Below are 26,706 nucleotides of genomic sequence, written 5' to 3'. Positions count from 1 at the left end.
ATGTCATAAAGGAAAACGTCCCTAGCGGACGGAACAGATATGACAGCTGGTTACACAAAGAAAAGGGGGTTGGGTTTGAGTGAAAGAGCGGGAAGACTGAAGAACAAAGGGAGAAGCGATGTCTCTATCAGGCTGTAGGCAGCTACTCTATCGTAAATACAGAATCTTATGCATTCTAAATTACCGCCCATTTGGAAAAGGAAAATGCAATAAATATTTACTCTGAGCTGCGCTTCAATAGGTTGGTGGTAGATGGAAGGCCGTTTTGCCCAACAGAGTCCTTTGTCCTTTGAAGAGTGTCTCTGGTGGTGAACAAATTATGTTGTAGTGTCGTCGTTGTGTGGTAGATGGGATACTCTGTCCGTCCTTTCCTAGCCCACGTTTACAGCGGCCGCTGCTAACTCAACGGCTAGGAGGTATCACTTCTGTAGCGAATAAGAGTTCAAAGTTTATACAATTCGCAACCAAAGCTCACGCTGAGGTTGGCTTCGTTCTGTAGTTATTATCTGAATCCTTCTGACATCGGACCGTCATCCTAATGTATCCGGAACAGGAGGTTTCATTTTCGTCAAGGGCTTATATAGTGGAGGGAGAAGGGTGTGTTTCATAGTTTATAACCCATGTCTCTTCACAGGGGCGGGCCACTGATTGAGCAGAGCCCTAACCTTATGAAAACCCAAATCTCTCATTTGGAAGCTAAAATTACATTTAATCTTTTCACAAATAATTTTATATTTAAACATTTGAATTGCACAACAATTCCATGTGAATCTGATAACTATAATGGGTAGACTTTCCCAGATACAGTTTAGGTCGTCCTGTCATCAGTCATAATGTCTCAGATGACAACCGAACTGACATCATATTGATGTCATACATATTCATACTGACATCACAGGCCAACGTCATGACAGCACTCACGTCTGTAGCCATGAAGTGCTTTGAAAGGCTGGTCATCGCTCACATCAACACCATTATCCCAGAAACCCTAGACCCACCCGAATTTGCATATCGCCCCAACAGATCCACAGATGATGCAATCTCTATTGCACTCCACACTGCCCTTTCCCACCTGAACAAAAGGAACACCTATGTGAGTTTGCAATTCATTGACTACAGCTCAGCGTTCAACACCATAGTGTCCTCAAAGCTCATCAATAAGCTAAGGACCCTGGGACTAAACACCTCCCTCTGCAACTGGATCCTGGACTTCCTGACGGGCCGCCCCCAGGTGGTGAGGGTAGGTAACAACACATCCGCCATGCTGATCCTCAACACAGGGGCCCCTCAGGGTTGCGTGCTCAGTCTCCTCCTGTACTACCTGTTCACTCATGATTGCACAGCGAGGCACGACTCCAACACCATCATTAAGTTTGCCGATGACACAACAGTGGTAGGCCTGATCACCAACAATGATGAGACAGCCTATAGGGAGGAGGTCAGAGACCTGGCCATGTGGTGCCAGGACAACCTCTCCCTCAATGTGATCAAGACAAAGGAGATGATTGTGGACTACAGGAAAAAGAGGACCGAGCACACCCCTATTCTCATCGATGGGACTGCAGTGGAGCAGGTTGAGAGCTTCAAGTTCCTTGGTGTCCACATCACCAACAAACTAACATGGTCCAAGCACACCAAGACAGTCGTGAAGAGGGCACAAAAAAGAGAGTCTCCTCAGGAGACTGAAAAGATTTGGAATGGGTCCTCAGATCCTCAAAAGGTTCTAAACCTGCCCCATCGAAAGCATCCTGACTGGTTGCATCACTGCCTGGTACGGCAACTGCTCGGCCTCCGACCGCAAGGCACTACAGAGGGTAGTGTGTACGGCGCAGTACATCACTGGGGCCAAGCTTCCTGCCATCCAGGACCTCTATACCAGGTGGTGTCAGAGGAAGGCCCTAAAAATTGTCAAAGACTCCAGCCACCCTAGTTATAGACTGTTCTCTCTGCTACTACACGGCAAGCGGTACCGGAGCACCAAGTCTAGGTCCAAGAGGCTTCTAAACAGCTTCTACCCCCAAGTCATAAGACTCCTGAACAGCTAATCAAAGTGCTACCCAGACTATTTGCATTTCCCCCCCCTCTTTTACACCACTGCTACTCTCTGTTGTTATCATCTATACATAGTCCCTTTAATAACTCTACCAACATGTACATACAATATTCCCTCAACTAACCGGTGCACCCGCACATTGACTCTGTACCGGTACCCCCCTGTATATAGTCTAGCTATTGTTATTTTACTGCTGCTCTTTAATTACTTGTTACTTTTATTTCTTCTTCTTATCCCTATTTTTTTCAACTGCATTGTTGGTTAGGGACTCGTAATTAAGCATTTCTCTGTAAGACCTGTTGTATTCAGCGGATGTGACTAATGAAATTTGATTTGATTTTGTTTTAATATTTTAAAACGCTATGTACGTCAGTGGATATTTCAAGAGGGCCATATGTTTTCAAATAAAACAATAGCCAGTTTGGGCCAATTGTTTGTACGTAAAAAAACATAATAGGCTATGTCTGGCCCACGAATTTGTTGTGTTTTTTTCCAATATGGCTCATGTGCTGATTGAGTTTGACACCCCTGACTTAGAAGATAAAAGGAATTCAGAGGGAAGCTGTCAGAATGCCGATCAAACATACACAGTACAGCTGGCTGCTAGCTCACGTTACATTGGGACTAGCTGGCATCTGATTTGAAAAGGCAAACCTTTGGAAAAAACACTCGGAGAACGAATTTGAATACTAAACTACTTCTACAGATATATTTTCAGTTGGTTCAGTTTATTAATTGGCAGTTAAATTAAAGGCCGAACATGAGGAAAGTGTTAACTTTTTCCATAGACTCAATAGAGTACTTCAATCCTGCCCGCTAGCCTGGATTTTAAAGATCATGTTCATGGCGTGAATAAGCTCTCTATACCTCATTAAGACACACATTATCAGCACTGGTGTGGTAGTAACAAATGGGATCAGAACTCCTTTCTCATACTCAGTGGTAGTAGAGGAGTGAGGTAATATCCAGTGTCCCAGTACATCTGCTGTGGAGAACAGAAGCTCTGCTATCAGAAGCCTACCGAGCCACAGGCACTGTGTTTTAGTCTCTACTATGTACCACCCACTAATTACCTATCGATTCAATCTGGAACTAAGGGGCAATTCATAGCTCAGGGGCTGACAAGATCAATAAAGAATTCAATGTCCATCCCTGCCTTTCACCCTCTCTCTCACTGTAGCTGTCTCTCCTTCTGTGTCTGTCTGCCTCGCTCTCCCTCTCCATATCCGTATCTGTATCCCTCTCTCTCACTGTAGGTGTCTCTCCTTCTGTGTCTGTCTGCCTCGCTCTCCCTCTCTGTATCCGTATCTGTATCCCTCTCTCTCACTGTAGCTGTCTCTCCATCTGTGTCTGTCTGCTTCGCTCTCCCTCTCCGTATCCGTATCTGTATCCCTCTCTCTTGCTGTAGGTGTCTCTCCTTCTGTGTCTGTCTGCCTCGCTCTCCCTCTCCGTAACCGTATCTGTATCCCTCTCTCTCACTGTAGCTGTCTCTCCTTCTGTGTCTGTCTGCCTCGCTCTCCCTCTCTGTATCCGTATCTGTATCCCTCTCTCTCACTGTAGCTGTCTCTCCATCTGTGTCTGTCTGCCTCGCTCTCCCTCTCCGTATCCGTATCTGTATCCCTCTCTCTTGCTGTAGGTGTCTCTCCTTCTGTGTCTGTCTGCCTCGCTCTCCCTCTCCGTAACCGTATCTGTATCCCTCTCTCTTGCTGTAGGTGTCTCTCCTTCTGTGTCTGTCTGCCTCGCTCTCCCTCTCCGTATCCGTATCTGTATCCCTCTCTCTTGCTGTAGGTGTCTCTCCTTCTGTGTCTGTCTGCCTCGCTCTCCCTCTCCGTAACCGTATCTGTATCCCTCTCTCTTGCTGTAGCTGTCTCTCCCTCTGTGTCTGTCTGCCTCGCTCTCCCTCTCCGTATCCGTATCTGTATCCCTCTCTCTTGCTGTAGCTGTCTCCCCTTCTGTCTGTCTGCCTCCCTGTCTGCCTCGCTCTCCCTCTCTGTATCCGTATCTGTATCCCTCTCTCTCGCTGTAGCTGTCTCTCCTTCTGTCTGTCTGCCTCCCTGTCTGCCTCGCTCTCCGCATCTGTATCCCTCTCTCTCTCTCGCTGTAGCTGTCTCTCCTTCTGTGTCTGTCTGCCTCCCTGTCTGCCTTGCTCTCCGTATCTGTATCCCTCTCTCTCACTGTAGCTGTCTCCTTCTGTGTCTGTCTGCCTCCCTGTCTGCCTCCCTCTCCCTCTCCGTATCTGTATCCCTCTCTCTCGCTGTAGCTGTCTCTCCTTCTGTGTCTGTCTGCCTCGCTCTCCCTCTCCGTATCTGTATCCCTCACTCTCGCTGTAGCTGTCTCTCCTTCTGTGTCTGTCTGCCTCCCTGTCTGCCTTGCTCTCCGTATCTGTATCCCTCTCTCTCACTGTAGCTGTCTCCTTCTGTGTCTGTCTGCCTCCCTGTCTGCCTCCCTCTCCCTCTCCGTATCTGTATCCCTCTCTCTCGCTGTAGCTGTCTCTCCTTCTGTGTCTGTCTGCCTCGCTCTCCCTCTCCGTATCTGTATCCCTCACTCTCGCTGTAGCTGTCTCTCCTTCTGTGTCTGGCTGCCTCCCTGTCTGCCTAGCTCTCCCTCTCCGTATCTGTATCCCTCTCTCTCTTGCTGTAGCTGTCTCTCCTTCTGTGTCTGTCTGCCTCGCTCTCCCTCTCCGCATCTGTATCCCTCTCTCTTGCTGTAGCTGTCTCTCCTTCTGTGTCTGTCTGCCTCGCTCTCCCTCTCCGTATCTGTATCCCTCACTCTCACTGTAGCTGTAGCTGTCTCTCCTTCTGTGTCTGGCTGCCTCCCTGTCTGCCTAGCTCTCCCTCTCCGTATCTGTATCCCTCTCTCTCTTGCTGTAGCTGTCTCTCCTTCTGTGTCTGTCTGCCTCGCTCTCCCTCTCCGCATCTGTATCCCTCTCTCTTGCTGTAGCTGTCTCTCCTTCTGTGTCTGTCTGCCTCGCTCCCCCTCTCCGTATCTGTATCCCTCACTCTCACTGTAGCTGTAGCTGTCTCTCCTTCTGTGTCTGGCTGCCTCCCTGTCTGCCTAGCTCTCCCTCTCCGTATCTGTATCCCTCTCTCTCTTGCTGTAGCTGTCTCTCCTTCTGTGTCTGTCTGCCTCGCTCTCCCTCTCCGCATCTGTATCCCTCTCTCTTGCTGTAGCTGTCTCTCCTTCTGTGTCTGTCTGCCTCGCTCTCCCTCTCCGTATCTGTATCCCTCACTCTCACTGTAGCTGTAGCTGTCTCTCCTTCTGTGTCTGGCTGCCTCCCTGTCTGCCTAGCTCTCCCTCTCCGTATCTGTATCCCTCTCTCTCTTGCTGTAGCTGTCTCTCCTTCTGTGTCTGTCTGCCTCGCTCTCCCTCTCCGTATCTGTATCCCTCTCTCTCTTGCTGTAGCTGTCTCTCCTTCTGTGTCTGTCTGCCTCGCTCTCCCTCTCCGCATCTGTATCCCTCTCTCTTGCTGTAGCTGTCTCTCCTTCTGTGTCTGTCTGCCTCGCTCTCCCTCTCCGTATCTGTATCCCTCACTCTCACTGTAGCTGTAGCTGTCTCTCCTTCTGTGTCTGGCTGCCTCCCTGTCTGCCTAGCTCTCCCTCTCCGCATCTGTATCCCTCTCTCTTGCTGTAGCTGTCTCTCCTTCTGTGTCTGTCTGCCTCGCTCTCCGTATCTCTCTCTGTCGTCTGATTTTCTTTCTATCTCTCGTTTTTTTTTCACACACTATGTAAACACATACAGGAAGGAAAAGAGAAGCACATAGGAGTGTGAGAGGATCGAAACAGAGGAGCTGTCTTTACGATCAAACAGACAAGACTATATTTAACCGTGGAAGGAGAACATTTACATAGTCTTTTATTAAACACCAGCAAGAGATAGGAATAATGAGGACGTTAATTTGTTAGCTGTAAAACTATCAGATACACAGTAAAAATGGGGCTTCTATAAATGCTTGACAATCCCTGAATGATTTACGGTACTAAACGTATGTATATATCGCTCCTCTCCCTCTCTCTCTAATTGATCCCCCTCTCCCATCATCTCACCCTTGTCTCCATCGCTTCTCTATACCCCTCTCTGTCTGGATGGAGAATAGTAGAGACTAAGAAGAATAAAGACAGAAGTATTTAATGTGAATGAACATGATGTCCACAGACAGAAATAGAACGAAAATCCAGAGACAAGAAGATTTGTTTCTATTAAGGTAAATCCAATCATTGTCTGTCAATCTGTATGACTACGAGCTCAGATCAGCTATTGATGGTCAGGGGCTATAAACTGTACTAACATTATACAATGTACTTTTTATTGTTTCTATCCAGTATCATTAGACCTGTATGAAGCAGAAATACAGAAATACAGTAAAAACTATATATTTGCCACATAGACAAAGTTAGAAGCTTCTATCCAAAGTGACTTAAAGTACAATGAATGAATACATTTTTCAGAATGTGTATGTGATCCCTGCAGGAAACGAGCCCACAGTCGTGGCAAGTTCTAACAGAGTCTGTTAATGTGTGTCAGAACAAACACACCATTTACCATTCCTGGTAATACCTCAAACACATCTCTATCCAACTCTCTGCTCTCTGTTTGCACAGCCAACATATCCTTGTTCTTTAAATTTCAGGTATTTCTCCTCAATGAGCTAAAGTCATCTCAATGGTATGAATCTTACTGAGACCTAAGACCAAAGCCTATAACCAAGAAGAGGCAAACTCAATCCAAACTAGTTACCATGACACTTACCACAATAACAACTTGAAGATGGCAGCGATTGCTACCGAGAGCAGATTTCAATCAAAATAATTAATTCTACTGCCAATAGGAGCGAGGAAAATCTACTAGCCAAGACGCAGATGGCCTACATGTGAGTTATATTAGTACGACTGTGGCAATTGTATAGCAGTACAAAGCAAAAAGTCTATGGTCACTTCCTCACGGTCTAAGCAATGTGAAGGAATTGGAGAAAGAAACGGAATGTACAAGACAGGAGGCCTGCCACATAGGAACATGAAAGGTCAATAGAAAATAATTCATTATAATTAAAACAATTGGTTTATGCAGTTGTATGGCAGCACAAAATAAATAGTATACTGTAGGGTGTCCAATCAAAAAAGTATCTTTTGACCAATGGGTAAAATAATAAAGTATACGTGTCTAGACAATCCTCTAGGGAAACCAAAAGTCCAAACCTCATGTCTCTATCATAATCCGTTCAAAAGTTATTGGAGTTTTTACCCTTGAAGGGTGGCCAGAATTAGGGTGACTAAATCAATGATGGCCAGAGGAAAAAAGTGATCATAAATCTTGAAAATTCCATCTCATCAGCTAGTCTGGATGCTGTGCAGGAACTGAGGCCACTGGCTACTTGACAGACTCACTTTCCCATTGAACTCATCATCTTTCTTGTTGAATCCGCAGGACATAAAACAATAACAGATGTATATACAGTACATTGATTTTGAGACATGACATGTAGTGTTTTCATATTTTAGTAGACTCTAGGCAGAGTGGGTGGACACCTTATATCAGGGATTATCAACTAGATTCAACCGCAGGACAATTTTCTTCTTGAATGGTCAGGGGCCCGGAACATAATTACAAATCATTTGTATACTGCAAATTGACCGCAATAAGCCGAAACAGATATCAGATTTGACCTAAACAATTTCAAACCTTGCTTACATTTGTGTACGATCACATATATCTATTATGAGTGGGAATACTTTGGAACAGATTTCCAAAATTAAAATCACTTGTTTTTACAAACTGCAAAGTGCTGTGTGCTCCAAACCAAACAGTGAGAGTGCGAACCAGCTGTCAGCATTGGACAGAGAACAAGAGACAGTGATGTGGCCTAAACAGTAGCAAACTCCCGCAAACTACAGCAACTACTGCAAACTGTAACAAACCATAAGAAATGACCCAAAACTACAGCAGTGTCTCCCAAACTACAGCAGTGTCTCCCAAACTACAGCTGTGTCTCCCAAACTACAGCAGTGTCTCCCAAACTACAGCAGTGTCTCCCAAACTACAGCAGTGTCTCCCAAACTACAGCAGTGTCTCCCAAACTACAGCAGTGTCTCCCAAACTACAGCTGTGTCTCCCAAACTACAGCTGTGTCTCCCAAACTACAGCTGTGTCTCCCAAACTACAGCAGTGTCTCCCAAACTACAGCAGTGTCTCCCAAACTACAGCAGTGTCTCCCAAACTACAGCAGTGTCTCCCAAACTACAGCAGTGTCTCCCAAACTACAGCTGTGTCTCCCAAACTACAGCAGTGTCTCCCAAACTACAGCAGTGTCTCCCAAACTGCAGCAGTATCTCCCAAACTACAGCTGTGTCTCCCAAACTACAGCAGTGTCTCCCAAACTACAGCAGTGTCTCCCAAACTACAGCTGTGTCTCCCAAACTACAGCAGTGTCTCCCAAACTACAGCAGTATCTCCCAAACTACAGCAGTGTCTCCCAAACTACAGCAGTGTCTCCCAAACTACAGCAGTGTCTCCCAAACTGCAGGTGTATCTCCCAAACTACAGCAGTGTCTCCCAAACTGCAGGTGTATCTCCCAAACTACAGCAGTGTCTCCCAAACTACAGCAGTGTCTCCCAAACTACAGCAGTGTCTCCCAAACTACAGCAGTGTCTCCCAAACTGCAGGTGTATCTCCCAAACTGCATGATGTTAGTTCGCGTGACTGATGAAGGGCAGCTCAGAGAGCTGCAGGTCAGAGCTGTGTGTGTGTGTTTTTGTCAGGGATGTAATACTTTAATACTGTACTCCCAAATCAGTATGGGAGGCCTCCCAGGGCCCAATAACACACAACTGGAGCAGCTCAACTAGTACCATGCTTGATACATGTAGGTTCTCTAAACAGAAGCTCATAGCTAGTTTGTAGGATGAAAGAGGTGCAAATGAATTAATATGTAGACTGGTCTTATGTGCTTCTGCCTGTGCATTGCTTGCTGTTTGGGGTTTTAGGCTGGGTATCTGTAAAGCATTTTGTGACAACTTCTAATGTAAAAAGGGCTTCATAAAATACATTTAATTTGATTCAGGAATTTGTATGGCATTGAGTTGGTGCAGCACATCCTCTCAGCTCTGACCACAGTAATAGGTTTATTTCAGTAGCAATATGGTAGCCGCTCTAGTGATGTTGGAACTAAATGAATAACATGTGTACTAGAAACTCTTCTCTAACCAAGTCATTTATATTATTTGATTCCAGACACTGTTTCTTGCTATCTTAGCAAAACTGTAATTTGACAGAGAAATATCAGCTAGCTAACATTAGACAGGCTATGCTAACTAGCTTCTGACAGCTTGGCTTAACACAAGGTCATCGCCGGTTTTACGTTCTATTTTCTTCTTCTTCTCTACTTTAGCTCCCACATAAAACTGAATTAGCCCTTGTTTGTTGTGATTAAACGGCCGACACCCCCCCCAAAAAACACCCAAATGAAACCACACCCAGAAGACAACTCGTTTGCCTTCAGTCATGGCCAGTAGCATTCCTTAACGAGCATTGATGAAAAACGAGGCCAAATCGGGAAGTGCAGTTCTCAAAAAAAAAATCCTTACCAAAAAAAAAAAAATCTTTACAATTCAAAAAACAAGGTGACCCACGAAAGCCAGATGGATATGGGTAAATTAGACGTGCATTCAGTCTTTATATTACCGTAGTATAGGCTATGCTGCAGCAAATGTATGTCTACCTGTCACAAGAAAAAAAGTTACCATGATGAGATGATAGATCTACATGCACTGTGAACTCCATACTGAGATGGGCTGTCTGTCCCCACCCTAAGCGTTGATTCATCATGCAGAGGCCGTAGACAAGCCAGATATAGACATTGCATATAATTTAACAGTTCCATTTCACGCCATGCTGTTCATGTAAATCATTTATAATAATTTACCGGTTTCTGGCAGTTATTTATCCAGGGAAAAGGGGGTGGTTTTGGGCAGTAAATCTCAGTAACCGAGTTCCCGCCATTCAACCCTAACACACACTGGCACAAAGGCACAGATGCAGAGACAGTGAATAGTAAGAGCTGCCTGCTCATACACACCTGAGTGCTCTGTCAGGCAAGTCATTGTGTGACTAAACTTGTCTGTCTGGATATTACTTTAAGCAACAACAAAAGGGAAGACATTATCCAACAGTTTCTTCTCTCTATTCATGTAGATTAATTGTGGATTGGATTGGATCTTTTATCATTACTAATTTTCACTGGGTCTCAAAGTGACTTGTATGGAGGTAACTCACTTTATAAAGATATTATTAAAGGAAAATTCTACCCAAAACCTACAATACATGACCAAAAGTATGTGGACACCTGCTCGTCAAACATCTCTTTCCAAAATCATGGGCATTAATATGGAGTTGCTCCCACCTTTGCTGCTATAACAGCCACCCCTCTTCTGGGAAGGCTTTCCACTAAATGTTGGAACATTGCTGCGGGGACTTGCTTCCATTCAGCCACAAGAGCATTAGTGAGGTCGGCACTGATGTTGGGCGATTAGGCCCGGCTCACAGTCCGCGTTCCAATTCATCCCAAAGGTGTTCGATGGGGTTGAGGTCAGGGCTCAGTTATTCCACACCGATCTCAACAAACTATTTCTGTATGGACCTCGTTTTGTGCACGTGGGCATTGTCACGCTGAAACAGGGAAGGGCCTTCCCCAAACTGTTGCCACGAAGTTGGAAGCACAGAATCATCTAGAATGTAATTTATGCTGTAGCGTTAAGATTTCCCTTCACTGAAACTAAGGGGCCTAGCCCAAACAATGAAAAACATCCCCAGATCATTATTCCTTCTCCACCAAACTTTACACATGGCACTGTGCATTCGGGCAGGTAGCGTTGTCCTGGCATCTGCCAAACCCAGATTTGTCCGTCGAACTGCCAGATGGTGAAGCGTGATTCATCACTCCAGAGAACGCATTTCCACTGCTCCAGAGTCCAATGGCGGCGAGCTTTACACCACTCCAGCCGACGCTTGGCATTGTGCATGGTGATCTTAGGCTTGTGTGCGGCTGCTCGGCCATGGAAACCCATTTCATGAAGCTCCCGACAAACAGTTCTTGTGCTGACGTTGCTTCCAGAGGCAATTTGGAACTCGGTAGTGAGTTTTGCAATAGAGGACGATTTCTACGGGCTATGCGCTTCAGCTCTCGGCGGTCCCATTCTGTGAGCTTGTGTGGCCTACCACTTCGCAGCTGAGCCGTTGTTGCTCCTAGGCGTTTCTAGCACTTACAGTTGACCGGGGCAGCTCTAGCAGGGCAAAAGTTTGACGAACTGAACTTGGGAAGGTGTCATCCTATGACGGTGCCATGTTTAATGTCACTGAGCTCTTCATTAAGGCCATTCTACTGCCAATGTTTCTCTATGGAGATTGCATGGCTGTGTGCTCAATTTTATACACCCACTAATTTGAAGGGATTTCCACATACTTTTGTATATATAGTGTATATTTTTGTATTTGTTCCATTAATCCATTGTTGATATAGTCCCAACATGTTTTGCATGTCAGCAATCATGTTTTGAAGATATATAACTTTCAAAATACAAAGTTTTCATTTAATATTGATCTATAAGCCATGAATCCTAACAAAAAAGGATTGCTACCAGAATTAAATGAAATCCTGCTGACTCATGCTGAGCATTGAAACATGGTGGTGTTGAATCACTTTAACCCTTGAAAGACTCATGACTGGCTGCTTCTGCTTTCTTGTTACCGGGGTGGAATGACATCCTGCCGACTCATGCCGCCCGGCTCAAACATGGCAGCTGGAGCATTGCCATGGCGACGAGGTGACCCTGACTATTAGCACATGTAAAGCTTTATCCCACTAAGAGGCTCACAGGAGAACACAACCAATCTGTCCCGGCAGAGAGGAGGGAGGGGGAGAGAGAGAGAGAGAGAGAGATAGAGAGACTAGTACTGTTCCAATATGAGGATTGAGGAACAGACAGTGGAGCAGCACTTCCATATGAGATGAAACTGCTTTTTTTATAGATCAGATGGAACAAAGAAGAGATAATGAGAAGAAGTCAAGGTAGACTACTGAGTTGCACCCCTGAGTGTCAGTTGGGAAGCAGGAGGTGAGACAGTCTCTCTCAATAAGAACTGATCCGAGAGCTGTACCTCTGACTATGGGAGTGACTGGCAGGTTAGGACCCCCTGGAAGGCCAGGCCTGACTCTCTTTCTCTACAGGATGTTCATTCTGTCCGTCAATCTCTCTCTCTCATACTGTATGTTGCATCTCTGTCCTTACCTTGGAAATATTGCTGGACCTGCTGGCAGAATGACCGAGGGGCTTCTCATTCTGAAAGAGAGGACCAGAAAGATTTAGTACATTCAAATTACATACAAATTACAAAATACCTTCTGCCCCGAGCTGTGTTAGAGACTTAAAAATTACATACAAATTACAAAATACCTTCTGCCCCGAGCTGTGTTAGAGACATAAGAGATACCAAGGAGAATTTCTATCTGTTGTCAATTTGACAGTGATTACACATGATAAAATGTCTCGTAATGATAATTACATCTTGATTATTACTGTTGTTACGGGTAGCTCTCATTGTTTTGTTTTACTGCGGAGCCCCTAGTCCTGCTCTACATGCTTCTGTTAGCTCCCTTGCCCCACCCCCCACACATGCGGAGACCGCACCTAGCTTAACTGGCGCTTCCAGAGATGCAGCCTCTCTCATCGTCACTCAATGCCTAGGTTTACCTCCACTGTACTTGCACCCTACCATGCCCTTGTCTGTGCATTATGCCCTGAATCTATCCTACCACGCCCAGAAGTCTGCTCCTTTCACTCTCTGTTCCGAATGCACTAGACGATCAGTTCTTTTAGCCTTTAGCCGTACCCTTATCCTACTCTTTTTTTTACCCTTATCCTACTCCTCTTTTCCTCTGGTGATGCAGAGGTTAACCCAGGCCCTGTGTGTGTCCCAAGGCGCTCTCATTTGTTGACTTCTGTAACCGGAAAAGCCTTGGGTTCATGCATGTTAACATCAGAAGTCTCCTCCTTAAGTTTGCTTTATTCACTGCTTTAGCACACTCTGCCAACCCTGATGTCCTAGCCGTGTCTGAATCCTGGCTTAGGAAGGCCACCAAAAATTCTGAAATGTCCATCCCCAACTACAACATTTTCCGTCAAGATAGAACTTCCAAAGGGGGCGGAGTTGCAATCTACTGCAGAGAGAGCCTGGAGAGTTCTGTCATACTATCCAGGTCTGTACCCAAACAGTACGAGCTACTTATTTTCTCTCCAGAAATAAGTCTCTCACTGTTGCCGCTTGTTATAGACCGCCCTCAGCTCCCAGCTGTGCCCTGAACACCATATGTGAATTGATTGCCCCCGATCTATCGTCAGAGTTCGTACTGTTAGGTGACCTAAACTGGGATATGCTTAACACCCCGGCTGTCCTACAATCTAAGCTAGATGCCTTCAATCTCACACAAAGTATCAAGGAACCTACCAGGTACAACCCCAAATCTGTAAACATGGGCACCCTCATAGATATCATCCTGACCAACTTGCCCTCTAAATACACCTCTGCTGTTTTCAACCAGGATCTCAGTGATCCCTGCCTCATTGCCTGCGTTCGTTATGGGTCCGCTGTCAAACGACCACCCCTCATCACTGTCAAACACTCCCTAAAACACTTCTGTGAGCAGGCCTTTCTAATCGACCTGACCCGGGTATCCTAGAAGGATATTGACCTCATCCTGTCAGTAAAGGATGCCTGGTTGTTCTTCAAAAGTGCCTTCCTCACCATCTTACATAAGCATGCCCCTTTCAAAAAATGTAGAACTAAGAACAGATATAGGCCTTGGTTCACTCCAGACTTGACTGCCCTTGACCAGCACAAAAACATCTTGTTGCGCACTGCACTAGCTTCGAATAGTCCCCGCGATATGCAACTTTTCAGGGAAGTCAGGAACCAATATACACAGTCAGTTAGGAAAGCAAAGGCTAGCTTTTTCAAACAGAAATTTGCATCCTGCAGAACTAATTCCAAAAAGTTTTGGGACACTGTAAAGTCCATGGAGAATAAGAGCACCTCCTCTCAGCTGCCCACTGCACTGAGGCTAGGAAACACTGTCACCACTGATAAATCCACGATAATCGAGAATTTCAATAAGCATTTCTCTATGGCTGGCCACGCTTTCCACCTGGCTACCCCAACCCCGGCCAACAGCGCTGCACCCCCCGCAGCAACTGGCCCAAGCCCCCCCTACTTCTCCTTCACCCAAATCCAGACAGCTGATGTCCTGAAAGAGCTGCAGAATCTGGATCCCTACAAATCATCTGGGCTAGACAATCTGGACCCTCTCTTCCTAAAATTATCCGCCGCCATTGTCGCAACCCCTATTACTAGTCTGTTCAACCTCTCTTTTGTATCGTCTGAGATTCCTAAAGATTGGAAAGCGGCTGCGGTCATCCCCCTCTTCAAAGGGGGAGACACTCTAGACCCAAACTGTTACAGACCTATATCCATCCTGCTCTGCCTTTCTAAAGTCTTCGAAAGACAAGTGAACAAACACATCACCGACCATCTCGAATCCCACCGTACCTTCTCCACTATGCAATCCGGTTTACGAGCTGGTCGCGGGTGCACCTCAGCCACGCTCAAGGTCCTAAACGATATCATAACCACCATCGATAAAAAAACAGTACTGTGCAGCCGTCTTTATCGACCTGGCCAAGGCTTTCGACTCTGTCAATCACCATATTCTTATCGGCAGACTCAACAGCCTTGGTTTCTCTAATGACTGCCTCACCTGGTTCACTAACTACTTCTCAGATAGAGTTCAGTGTCTCTATGGGGGTGCCACAGGGTTCAATTCTCGGGCCGACTCTTTTCTCTGTATATATCAAGGATGTCGCTCTTGCTGCAGGTGATTCTTTGATCCACCTCTAAGCAGACGACACCATTCTGTATACATCTGGCCCTTCTTTCGACACTGTTAACAAACCTCCAAACAAGCTTCAATGCCTTACAACACTCCTTCCGTGGCCTCCAACTGCTCTTAAACGCTAGTAAAACTAAACGCATGCTCTTCAACCGATCGCTGCCCGCACCCGCCCGCCCGCCTAGCATCACTACTCTGGACGGTTCTGACTTAGAATATGTGGACAACTACAGGTGTCTAGGTGTCTGGCTAGACTGTAAATTCTCCTTCCATATTAAGCATATCCAATCCAAAATTAAATCTAGAAGCGGCTTCCTATCTCGCAACAAAGCCTCCGTCACTCATGCTGCCAAACATACCTTCGTAAAACTGAAGTATCCTACCGATCCTTGACTTCGTCGATGTCATTTACAAAATAGCCTCCAACACTCTACTCAGCAAATTGGATGCAGTCTATCACAGTGCCATCCGTTTTGTCACCAACGCCCCACATACTACCCACCATTGCGACCTGTATGCTCTCGTTGGCTGGTCCTCACTATATATTTGTCGCCAAACCCACTGGCTCCAGGTCATCTATAAGTCTTTGCTAGGTAAAGCTCCGCCTTATCTCAGCTCACTGGTCACCATAGCAACACCCACCTGTAGCACGCGCTCCAGCAGGTATATTTCACTGGTCATCCCCAACACCTACTTTGGCCGCCTTTCCTTCCAGTTCTCTGCTGCCAATGACTGGAACGAATTACAAAAATCACTGAAGTTGGAGACTTATCTCCCTCACTAACTTAAAGCATCGGCTGTCAGAGCAGCTTACCGATCGCTGCAGCTGTACACTGCCCATCTGTAAATAGCCCATCCAACCAACTACCTACCTCATCCCCATATTTGTTTTAGTTTTTTTCTGCTCTTTTGCACACCAGTATTTCTACTTGCACATCCTCATCTGCACATCTATCACTCCAGTGTTAATTGCTAAATTGTAATTACTTTGCCCCTATGGCCTATTTATTGCCTTACCTCCTTACTTCATTTGCACACACCATATACAGATCTATTATGTTATTGACTGTATGTTTGTTTATTCCATGTGTAACTGTTGTTTTTTCACACTGCATTGCTTTATCTTGGCCAGGTCGCAGTTGTAAATGAGAACTTGTTCTCAACTGGCCTACCTGGTTAAATAAAGGGGAAATACATATTTAAAAAAAAAAATTACATCTTGATTATTACAAGATGTAATCTCGCTCTCTCTCTGTTTATACATTACCATGCTGATGCTTTCGCAACAAGTTCAGTGGAAGTCAGAAGATGCGCACACACACACACACACACACACACACACACACACACACACACACACACACACACACACACACACACACACACACACACACACACACACCCGATTTCTGAGAAGATGATATGATCTCTTTATGGTCTTAATACAGTGAAGTGATCACACACACACACACCTGATAAACTGTGTGTTTATCTATCTATGTTTGGCCATAATGGTTGGTGAAATGTTAGATGTGTTCTTTATGAAGAGCTGAAACATACAGGATCATACTTCTAGTGAGAAACAGAGCAACAGACATAGAGAGAGTAAGAGTGAGATAACAAGAGAAGGGACGATGGAAAGAGAGAGGGAGAGAGAGACGATATGGAAGGAAAGAGAGAAAGATAGAAGGACAGATGTAAAGAGAGAGAGAGAAAGAATAAGATATAGAAGGAGATGGGAAGAGAGAGAGAGGGAGAGAGAGAGAATATGGGGAACATAAATTATTATTGTCCTCTGGTTGGTGAAAATGTTAAATGTGTTCTTTATGAAGAGCTGATGTAATCACTCTCTTCTACGACGGAGTAATGATGATGAACTCAAGGACAAGGTTGCCATGAGAACGGAGGGAAATAAGGCCACTAATACCACAGCCTCCAATTGACTAGGACAGGGTTGATTAGAATAGGAAGAAGAGAGGAGGAGAGATGGATGGATAAATGAGAGGAAGGAAGAGCAAAGTGCTGAACTCTCTCCACACTCAGATTACTGAGAAAAGAGAGAAGCATTTAGTCCTGGCAAGGAACTAATTGACTTTTCCCTGTCTCTGTTTCTCTCTTCATCCTTCTCTGCCTTTCCCTCTGTCTCAGTTTCCCTCTCTCACACACTAACTCACAAACAGTCCCATCGTCTCAATGACAGTAGTCTAAGGACTTAGCCTTGACAGTCATCCATTATTCTGTGAGAGAAAGTCAAATTTCAGACGTCTCTCTCTCTCCCTGCATTCGTGGACTGGGTAACAACCATCGACTGTATATAAGTGGACATAGCCATCGATGACGTCACACCACTCATTCTTATGTGACGACTCAATAGTGCATTTGAAGCTCAAGAAGTCGGTTTTAGTTTGCCAAGATGGCTTCTCATGGAGCGGATTCTCAAGACATAACATGTGCAGTTTGAGCTCCTCCAGGAGGTGACGTAGCAGGCTAGCTCACTTCTGCCTCCTCTCATTGAGTATCTCAAGTTGAAGGTCGACCAGGGTTCTGCAGGCTACTGTAGCAACTACATTATATAACGTATAACTCCCATGTGAGATTTTTTTTTTTTTAATTACATAAATCTGGTGTCTTAGAAGCAATTATTGGTACCATGATTGTCATAAAAAAAATATATATATTTACACGAATATTACCATTTTACCATTCACTATAATGGATGGGAATCCTGCTTCCTGAAAACCACAGCCTGCAGTACCCCAGTCAGCCATGAACTTCATGGCTTCAATGTGAGGAGGAAGTTGTTCTCCCCTAGTAACAACCCCTGGCTGTGATGATCCAGGCCAGTGTTAGGGGGATAAAGGGAGGATCAGGAGGATATGACAGAGAAGAGGAGACATTTTATCTTGGTGGTTCACGGCTGTTCAGGGCCTCAGAGCTTCAGGGCCTCTGTTTGGGCTGGCCCTTCCCTCTGTCTGAGGACTTTTACAATGTTACATCTTATCAGAACAGAGTTATCTTGTGAAATTCTAATCTTCCTAAGTTCACCTCCAAACAGCAGGTCCAGTAATATTGTAAGGACAGAGATGGAACATACAGTATGTGAGTGAGTGAGTGAGTGAGTTGAGTGAGTGAGTGAGTTGAGTGAGTTGAGTGAGTGAGTGAGTGAGTGAGTTGAGTGAGTGAGTGAGTGAGTGAGTGAGTGAGTGAGTTGAGTGAGTGAGTGAGTTGAGTGAGTGAGTGAGTTGAGTGAGTTGAGTGAGTTGAGTGAGTGAGTGAGTGAGTCAGTGAGTGAGTGAGTGAGTCGGTGAGTTTGATTGATTGATTGATGGAAAGAAGAGACATCATGTAGAGAAAGAGAGTCAGGCCTGTCAGAAGTTTTTATTCCTCAAAAGTAGTCTAAAGTAGAACTGTATCAACTATATCATCTTCTTTCCCTGTACCAGACGGTTACCTTAAATAGAAATATAATGGGGATGTCAGTTCTTTTCAGTGTATTTCTATTTGTGATGCATCTTCTATTTCTGCATATAGCCTACAACCAACCCAGTACAACGTCATCACGCACAGATTCAAAACAACAATAGACCGACGTGACATCAGCTATTCTCCACAACATAGCGAAGCTAGCATCATTAGCGTCTGGCAGCTAACGATAATTAGCACAGAATCGCTAACTACCACAGCGATCCAAAACTTCAATAAATAACCCTTTACACTGAGTGTCAAGAAGCAGAAGTTTCTTTAGCTTTTCTTGATATGCCGTTAAATGCTTGATCATTAGGAGTTAAATGTGTTGGCGGAGGGCTCCCGTCCTGGCTCCCCTCCTGACAGCCTTCCTGGCTCCTGTAGCATCATATCACAGCTTGGCCAAATGCTGTTCTAATGACATCTTCATAAGACACGAATATAGAAATGTTATAACAGCACCAGAAGGAGCCTGGGTATGTGCGGAATTCTCTCTATCCCTCTCTCAATTTAAGGGCTTTATTGGGCATGGGAAACATATGCTAACATTGCCAAAGCAAGTGAACTAGATAATAAACAAAAATGAACAGTAAATATTACACTCACAAAAGTTCCAAAAGAATAAAGACATTACACATGTCATATTATGTGCAAAATGGAAAATAAATAAATACGAATTCTTTGTGGATCTGTGTAATCTGAAGGAAATATGTGTCTCTAATATGGTCATACATTTGGCAGGGGGTTAGGAAGTGCAGCTCAGTTTCCACCTCATTTTGTGGGCAGTGTGCACATAGCCCGTCTTCTCTTGAGAGCCAGGTCTGCCTACGGCGGCCTTTCTCAATAGCAAGGCTATGCTCACTGAGTCTGTAGACTTCCTTTCAGGTGGTTGTAGAATTTAACGGCTCTTTTCTGGATTTTGATAATTAGCGGGTATCGGTCTAATTCTGCTCTGCATGCATTATTTGGTGTTTTACGTTGTACACAGGGAATTCTGCGTGCAGAGTCTCAATTTGGTGTTTGTCCCATTTTGTGAATTCTAAGTTGGTGAGCGGATCCCAGACCTCACAACCATAAAGGGCAATGGGTTCTATAACTGATTCAAGTATTTTTAGCCAGATCCTAATTGGTATGTCAAATTAATTTATTTACAATTTCCTTTTGATGACATAGAAGGCCCTTCTTGCCTTGTCTCTCAGCTCGTTCACAGCTTTGTGGAAGTTACTGTGGCGCTGATGTTTAGGCCAAGGTATGTATAGTTTGTGTGCTCTAGGGCAATGGTGTCTAACTATAATTTGTATTTGTGGTCCTGGCAACTGGACCTTTTTTGGAACACCATTATTTTGGTCTTAATGAGATTTACTGTAAGGGCCTAGGTCTGACAGAATCTGTGCAGAAGATCTAGGTGCTGCTGTAGTCCCTCCTTGGTTGGGGACAGAAGCACCAGATCATCAGAAAACAGTAGACATTTGACTTCAGATTCTAGTAGGGTGAAGCCGTTTCTCTCTCACACTTAATTATCTACTGTCAGATAAGACAGAGAGACTGGGAGGGAGATGGAGATTGATAGTGATCTCTCTCGCTCTCTGAGTCAGTGATAATGAGGAGAAAGGTGGAAACAGAATTAAATCATCAGAACTCATGGTCTGAACACACACACACACACACACACACACACACACACACACACACACACACACACACACACACACACACACACACACACACACACACACACACACACACACACACACACACACACACACACACACACACACACACACAGATGAGGATAATGGGGAAATCTGTGTGATGTGAATCCTGTCCATTGAGCTCTCCATAGAAGAGGACACACCTGGAGGCCACAGACCTGCACAGAGCCGTCTGCTCATCAACCTGTGCAGATACAGACGTTCACCATTGACAGAACTCTCTCATCACACTGTTATGACTGAAGTACTACTGCTATTCTAAAATAGGCTGTTTGGATCCTGATTGGTTGAAAGGAGAGATTTATTCACCCCAATCCCTGGGTAACAGTTTGATTTGAATGGTCAATGCGCATCCACTGTCTCGCAGCTACTCTGCCTCAGGATAATCCTACAGCTAATTTAACCAGTAAAATATGCCAGATAGTGCGGTAAAAAAGCTGTCAGATATTATAATAATACATATCAATGACTGTCACTTTGTGTCAACTTATTCAAACTAATGGTATAGCCCTTTATGAAACAGATGATTACAGTCGATCAGTCACAGTACGACCACAGTTGTGATTAAAACTAGAAAAGGACAATGTTTTAGTCCGATAGCCAACAACCCTTCTCATATATATTCTGCAGCACACATACAACCTGTGTATATTAAAGGTTACTGGTAGTGGATCATATCGTTAGGACATGAGATAAGACACTTCTGAGACTTGAAAGGAAGACAGTGAAACTGATCTCAGACGATTCTTGGTATAAAAAAACATGAAAAGGCAAACATTTCCAGTGGGTGTATCTCCACTGGTTCAATGACAGCACATCCTGAAGCCTGGTCTCAAACACACACACACACACACACACACACAGTTGCAAATGCTCACAACGCATGAGATCACACTTTTGCTCATCCTTCCAAATCCTGTGTCGTTAACCCACAAGTACCTCTGCTCAATTCTGTCCTATAAATGTGTTAATGAATGCATATACACACACACACACACACACACACACACACACACACACACACACACACACACACACACACACGCACACACACACACACACACACACACACACACACACACACACACTGACTCTAACAGCTGCAGTCATCGACCCCTCACTGTATTCCCCAAACCTCCTACCAGAAGAAAGCAGGATATGTTGTATCCAACATCACTGAAAGAATCTGATCACAGGAAGAGTGTGGGGTCTACTGTGTAGATGTGGTTTCCTGGCTCTGTACAATGACCACTACGGAGGAAGATACAAGGCTGAACACACACACACACACACACACGAGGCATGCACACACACACATGTGCACACGCTCACACACACACACATGTGCACACGCACACACACACAGGCTGTGTGTGGTCAGCTAACGAGGATGCGGACCAGATGGGAATGTTAGAATGTAAACTATGGACAGTAACAATAATCACCAGAGGTTACTGTGAGCCACTGCAACACAGGACTCCAGTTCTAGCCATATAGATATACACACATGTCCTACATGTCTCTGGTTCTAGTGGTTGACCCTGTCTGAGGAGCAGAATGGGCAGTACAGGGCTATAAGACAATGGAAGTGGGATACAGACACCACCCATAGACACTGATCTAAGATCAGTTTTGTGTTTTCATCCCTAATGGGTAGGATTTTGTTGAGGGTAAGCTGATCCTAGACCTTTAGTAAAACTGTAGTGACAGTACGCTGTTTCCACTACATGAGACAGCAGCAATCCTTAGCATTAGCTCAGCAAAAACACAGTCCCAAGGTTAGCTTGGAAATTAGGTCTGACAGAGGAAAGAGACTGTGTGTGTCTGTCTGTGTGTCTGTGTGTCTGTGTATGTGTTAGAGAGAACTAGAGACATCACATATGTGTGTGTTAAAACCACAGTTCCACAGAGATAGCTCGTAAGTAGGCCTGCAGCTACAAGCAGGAAACAGCCTGTGAGTGAGTGTGTGAGTGTGTGTGCGTGTGAAAAACTTCACAACAGCAGGAAGTTGAGAATGTGGTTTTCCTCCCCTCTTCCTCCCTCTTTCACCTCCCACCCACTCTCATCTGCCTCATCTTCCTCCCCCCTCTCATTCCTCTCTTCCTCTCCCACATCATCTCTCATCTGCATCTCATCCTGCCTACCCACCTCCCCCCCTATCTGCCTCTCTTCCATCCCTCCTCATCTCTCCTAATTACATCAGTGTGTCAGAACAGGAACAGGATATGGGAGACTAGTATGTTCTAGTCTAGTGTGTCTGCTGCTCTGTCACTGATACAGGGCTGTCTGAACAGAGCTAACAGCACTGATACAGGGCTGTCTGAACAGAGCTAACAGCACTGATACAGGGCTGTCTGAACAGAGCTAACAGCACTGATACAGGGCTGTCTGAACAGTGCTAACAGCACTGATACAGAGCTGTCTGAACAGTGCTAACAGCACTGATACAGGGCTGTCTGAACAGAGCTAACAGCACTGATACAGGGCTGTCTGAACAGTGCTAACAGCACTGACACAGGGCTGTCTGAACAGAGAAAACAGAACTGATACAGGGCTGTCTGAACAGAGCTAACAGCACTGATACAGGGCTGTCTGAACAGAGCTAACAGCACTGATACAGGGCTGTCTGAACAGAGCTAACAGCACTGATACAGGGCTGTCTGAACAGAGCTAACAGCACTGATACAGGGCTGTCTGAACAGAGCTAACAGCACTGATACAGGGCTGTCTGAACAGAGCTAACAGCACTGATACAGGGCTGTCTGAACAGAGCTAACAGCACTGATACAGGGCTGTCTGAACAGAGCTAACAGCACTGATACAGGGCTGTCTGAACAGAGCTAACAGCACTGATACAGGGCTGTCTGGACTAGTAAGAGGCAATGGCATGGCCTTTTCTCATTGAATGAAGTAAAAGAGGGAGAGAGAGACGGGAGAAACAGAGAGAGAGATAATAACAGAGAGAATGAGAAAGAGAGAGATGATGAGAAAACAATGGAGAAAGCGATCAGTATTCGAGTGTGTGAAAAGTCCTTGTTTTGAGACCCAGATAAGGACGCGGGTGTCAGTTGGAGTTTGAGGCACATTTCCTCATTAAGCACAAGTACAACTTGGTTTGCTTTCCTCTGAACCACTTGAGGGTTTATTTCTGTGTGAGTCCAGTAGTGTCCCCCAAATGGCAGCCTATTTCCTACAGTGCACCTCTTCCGACCACAGCCCTATGGGTTTTCCTATGGGTTTCCCTATTGTAAAGTAGTGCACTATAAAGGGAATAGGCTGCAATTTGGTAAGCTGACCAGAACTTGTAGCCACAGATAATCAGTGCACCATAATTAACTGTGTTGACTGGCTCGGCACTCAGCTCCTCTGTGATGTAACCCTAACACACACACACACACACACACACACACACACACACACACACACACACACACACACACACACACACACACACACACACACACACACACACACACACACACACACACACACACACACACACACACACGCCCAGAAAGCAGAGGTCAGAACAGCAGAGACCACAGCAGAGCAGAGCTGCTAATAGTCAAACACTAACGAAACAGGGCGGAGTCTGGAAACTAGGTGTATATTGTCACAAAACACTGCTGTTATTTGTTTATTTCAACAACACTGAATGACACCACCATGTATGCACAGACACTGCTCCAAAGCATCTGGGTGTGTGCGCGCGCATGAACGGATGTCTGAAGACAATAACAGACAAACATACAGTGTGTCCTGCACAATCAGGACGCTTCCTTCCCAACCAGGAACAGGGATGAGTCCATCTAGGAGGGCCAGGAGGACTCCAAAACTCACCCATTCAATTCCCTGTCCTGTCCACTCCACCCCTAACAGATTTTAAAGCACAACGGAAGGCAATAAACAACTTTTCTGATAAGCTGTTTTCTGTGGCATCAATATTAGTCAGAAACATTTACTGTCAAAATTGACTACAAAGTGGAAATAGGATAATTTGTCATAAAGTCAAAGTCTCCTCTAAAACAGACTTTTGTAAGTGAGTTTGTCATGACGTATTTGAGGGTTGGGTTGTGACTTCGACAAGGCTCACTTGCCCACTAACATGGGATACACAGCTGCGGTGAGGGCACTCTATCCAATCCTACTTTTTTTACTTGAGAAATATTGCACTGAACACCTTAGCTAGATGTAAAATGTGTGATTAAAACCTCAGCAAAAACGTCAAAATGATTTACAGATTTCTTTAGTTCTTTTAGATTCATTCTGACTATCTTGAAGAAGTGATACTGGCTTTGTTCCTATGGTGTATCATGAGGTACAAACATCACACCACATCCCCAAGACTGAAAGAGAAACACATGCAGGAATCAGTGCGTTCAGACACTCTTTAAGCTCCCGTCCCGACATGTGACTACTAATCTCTTTCCTCTGCCTCCATCCCTCCTGTTTAGGGATTGACACAAATCTCTGTCGTTTGGTGCAGCAGTCAATGATGTGATCTGCTACTCTGTGGATTTGGAGGAAAGCACTGATAAATCCCCCCCACCTCCGTCAACAAACAATTGTCAGCACACCCATCCCCAAAACATCGCCCCGTGGCTATGTCTGGCCCATCAATGTGTCTGATCTGCTGTTTGGGTTTACTGCTGTCGGAGAGAAAGAGAAGAGAGCGAGATAAAAAGAGCGAGAGGAGAGGAGAAGAGAGAGAGCGAGGTGTGAAATTGGGTCATCCTTTCATACTATGTTAGTGGCAGATGCTCCCCTGACATGCACCTGACACACACACACACACACACACCCCTCCCCCCCACACACTCACACACACCCCTCCCCCCCACACGTGTGTATCCCCCCACGCACACACACAAAGAAGGGGGCATCAAGAAGGGGGTGAACTCTCCATGCAGAGACAGAAGTGATGGACACACACGTTGCCAGTAGAGATTGTTATCTAGCTGCTTCTTTAGAGGAGCTCCAGTCACCACGGAGACAGCAGGCCTCACTATAACAACCACCGAAAGGAGACTGCTTGTACTGCCTCACTGTCTCAAACACACGTTGGTGGTTTCTCTTACTGCGCTAACAAACACATACACACAAGTATGCTGGAGGATGCCCCCCGAGACACACACACACACACACACACACACACACACACACACACACACACACACACACACACACACACACACACACACACACACACACACACACACACACACACACACACACACACACACACACACACACACACCTGATAGTCAGTATCAACAACAAGTACGAGAAAGAGCCAGCCATACCTTCATCTTCCAACAGGAATTCATGGCTGCTAGATCCTTGAAGCCACACACACACCCTCAGACACCCCACACACAGACAAAGGAACCTGGGGGAGTTACATGCCCCTGTGTAAATCCTCTCCGGGGGAAACAACCATTAGTAAATACACAAGTAGAGCTGTAGCAATGTCACCCAGCCATCTCTTTGGCAATGACAGCTCCCATAACACACCCTGAGACAAAGACAGAATGAGCAGCGATAGAGAGAGGGAGGGATAGCGACAGAAAGGCTACCCTATAGGCTCTGAGCTGCTGCTATTTGTCTGGACTTGCCCGCTCTCTCTCTCCTGCTTACTATACACACACACACTGAGCAAACCCGGCAGGGACGTAATCTGATTGGCCCAAACCCCAATTTCCTCCAGCTGATCCCAATGAGGGGAGGGGCTATCTAATGCATTATTCATGTATGGGAGTCAATTTAAAGTATTCCCACTGCTCACTCAGCTTAACCAGTCCCTCCCCTTAACCTCCCTCAGCCTGTCCCCTGACACACACAAGCAGGCTTGTTCCGTTCAGATGAGAACACAGATTCACCAACCTACACCAATCAGAGAGGATCTTACTGGCCGTCCAATCCACATCAGGGAGAGAGGGAAGTGAAGGGGTTATCAGCTGACAGAGGTTAATTTATCAGAGTCATCCTCACAGCCGACAGAGGTTAATTTATGAAAGTCATCCTCACAGCTGACAGAGGTTAATTTATTAAAGTCATCCTCACAGCTGACAGAGATTCATTTATTAAAGTCATCCTCACAGCCGACAGAATTTCATTTATTATAGTCATCCTCACAGCTGATAGAGGTTAATTTATCAGAGTCATCCTCACAGCTGGCAGAGGTTAATTTATTAAAGTCATCCTCACAGCTGACAGAATTTCATTTATTATAGTCATCCTCACAGCTGATAGAGGTTAATTTATCAGAGTCATCCTCACAGCTGGCAGAGGTTAATTTATTAAAGTCATCCTCACAGCTGTCAGAGGTTAATTTATTAAAGTCATCCTCACAGCTGACAGAATTTAATTTATTAAAGTCATCCTCACAGCTGACAGAGGTTAATTTATTAAAGTCATCCTCACAGCTGGCAGAGGTTAATTTATTAAAGTCATCCTCACAGCTGGCAGAGGTTAATTTATTAAAGTCATCCTCACAGCTGACAGAATTTCATTTATTAAAGTCATCCTCACAGCTGGCAGAGGT

At 45.2% G+C, this 26,706-nt stretch overlaps 1 protein-coding gene across 1 annotated transcript in view; it reads right to left on the bottom strand.

Moving 5' to 3' along the window:
* LOC120017761 (E3 ubiquitin-protein ligase MARCHF8-like) overlaps positions 1-26,706 on the bottom strand; it is a 168,892-nt gene that overhangs the window by 45,428 nt on the left and 96,758 nt on the right. Inside the window, exon 3 of the mRNA XM_038960731.1 lies at positions 12,332-12,382. Within this exon, the coding sequence (XP_038816659.1) occupies positions 12,332-12,382 (51 nt within the window). The remainder of the gene's footprint in view (positions 1-12,331; positions 12,383-26,706) is intronic.

The sequence above is a fragment of the Salvelinus namaycush genome, chromosome 22, assembly GCF_016432855.1.
Source record: "Salvelinus namaycush isolate Seneca chromosome 22, SaNama_1.0, whole genome shotgun sequence".
Classification (NCBI taxonomy): Eukaryota; Metazoa; Chordata; class Actinopteri; order Salmoniformes; family Salmonidae; genus Salvelinus; species Salvelinus namaycush.
This window is presented reverse-complemented; position numbering and strand designations above follow the sequence as displayed.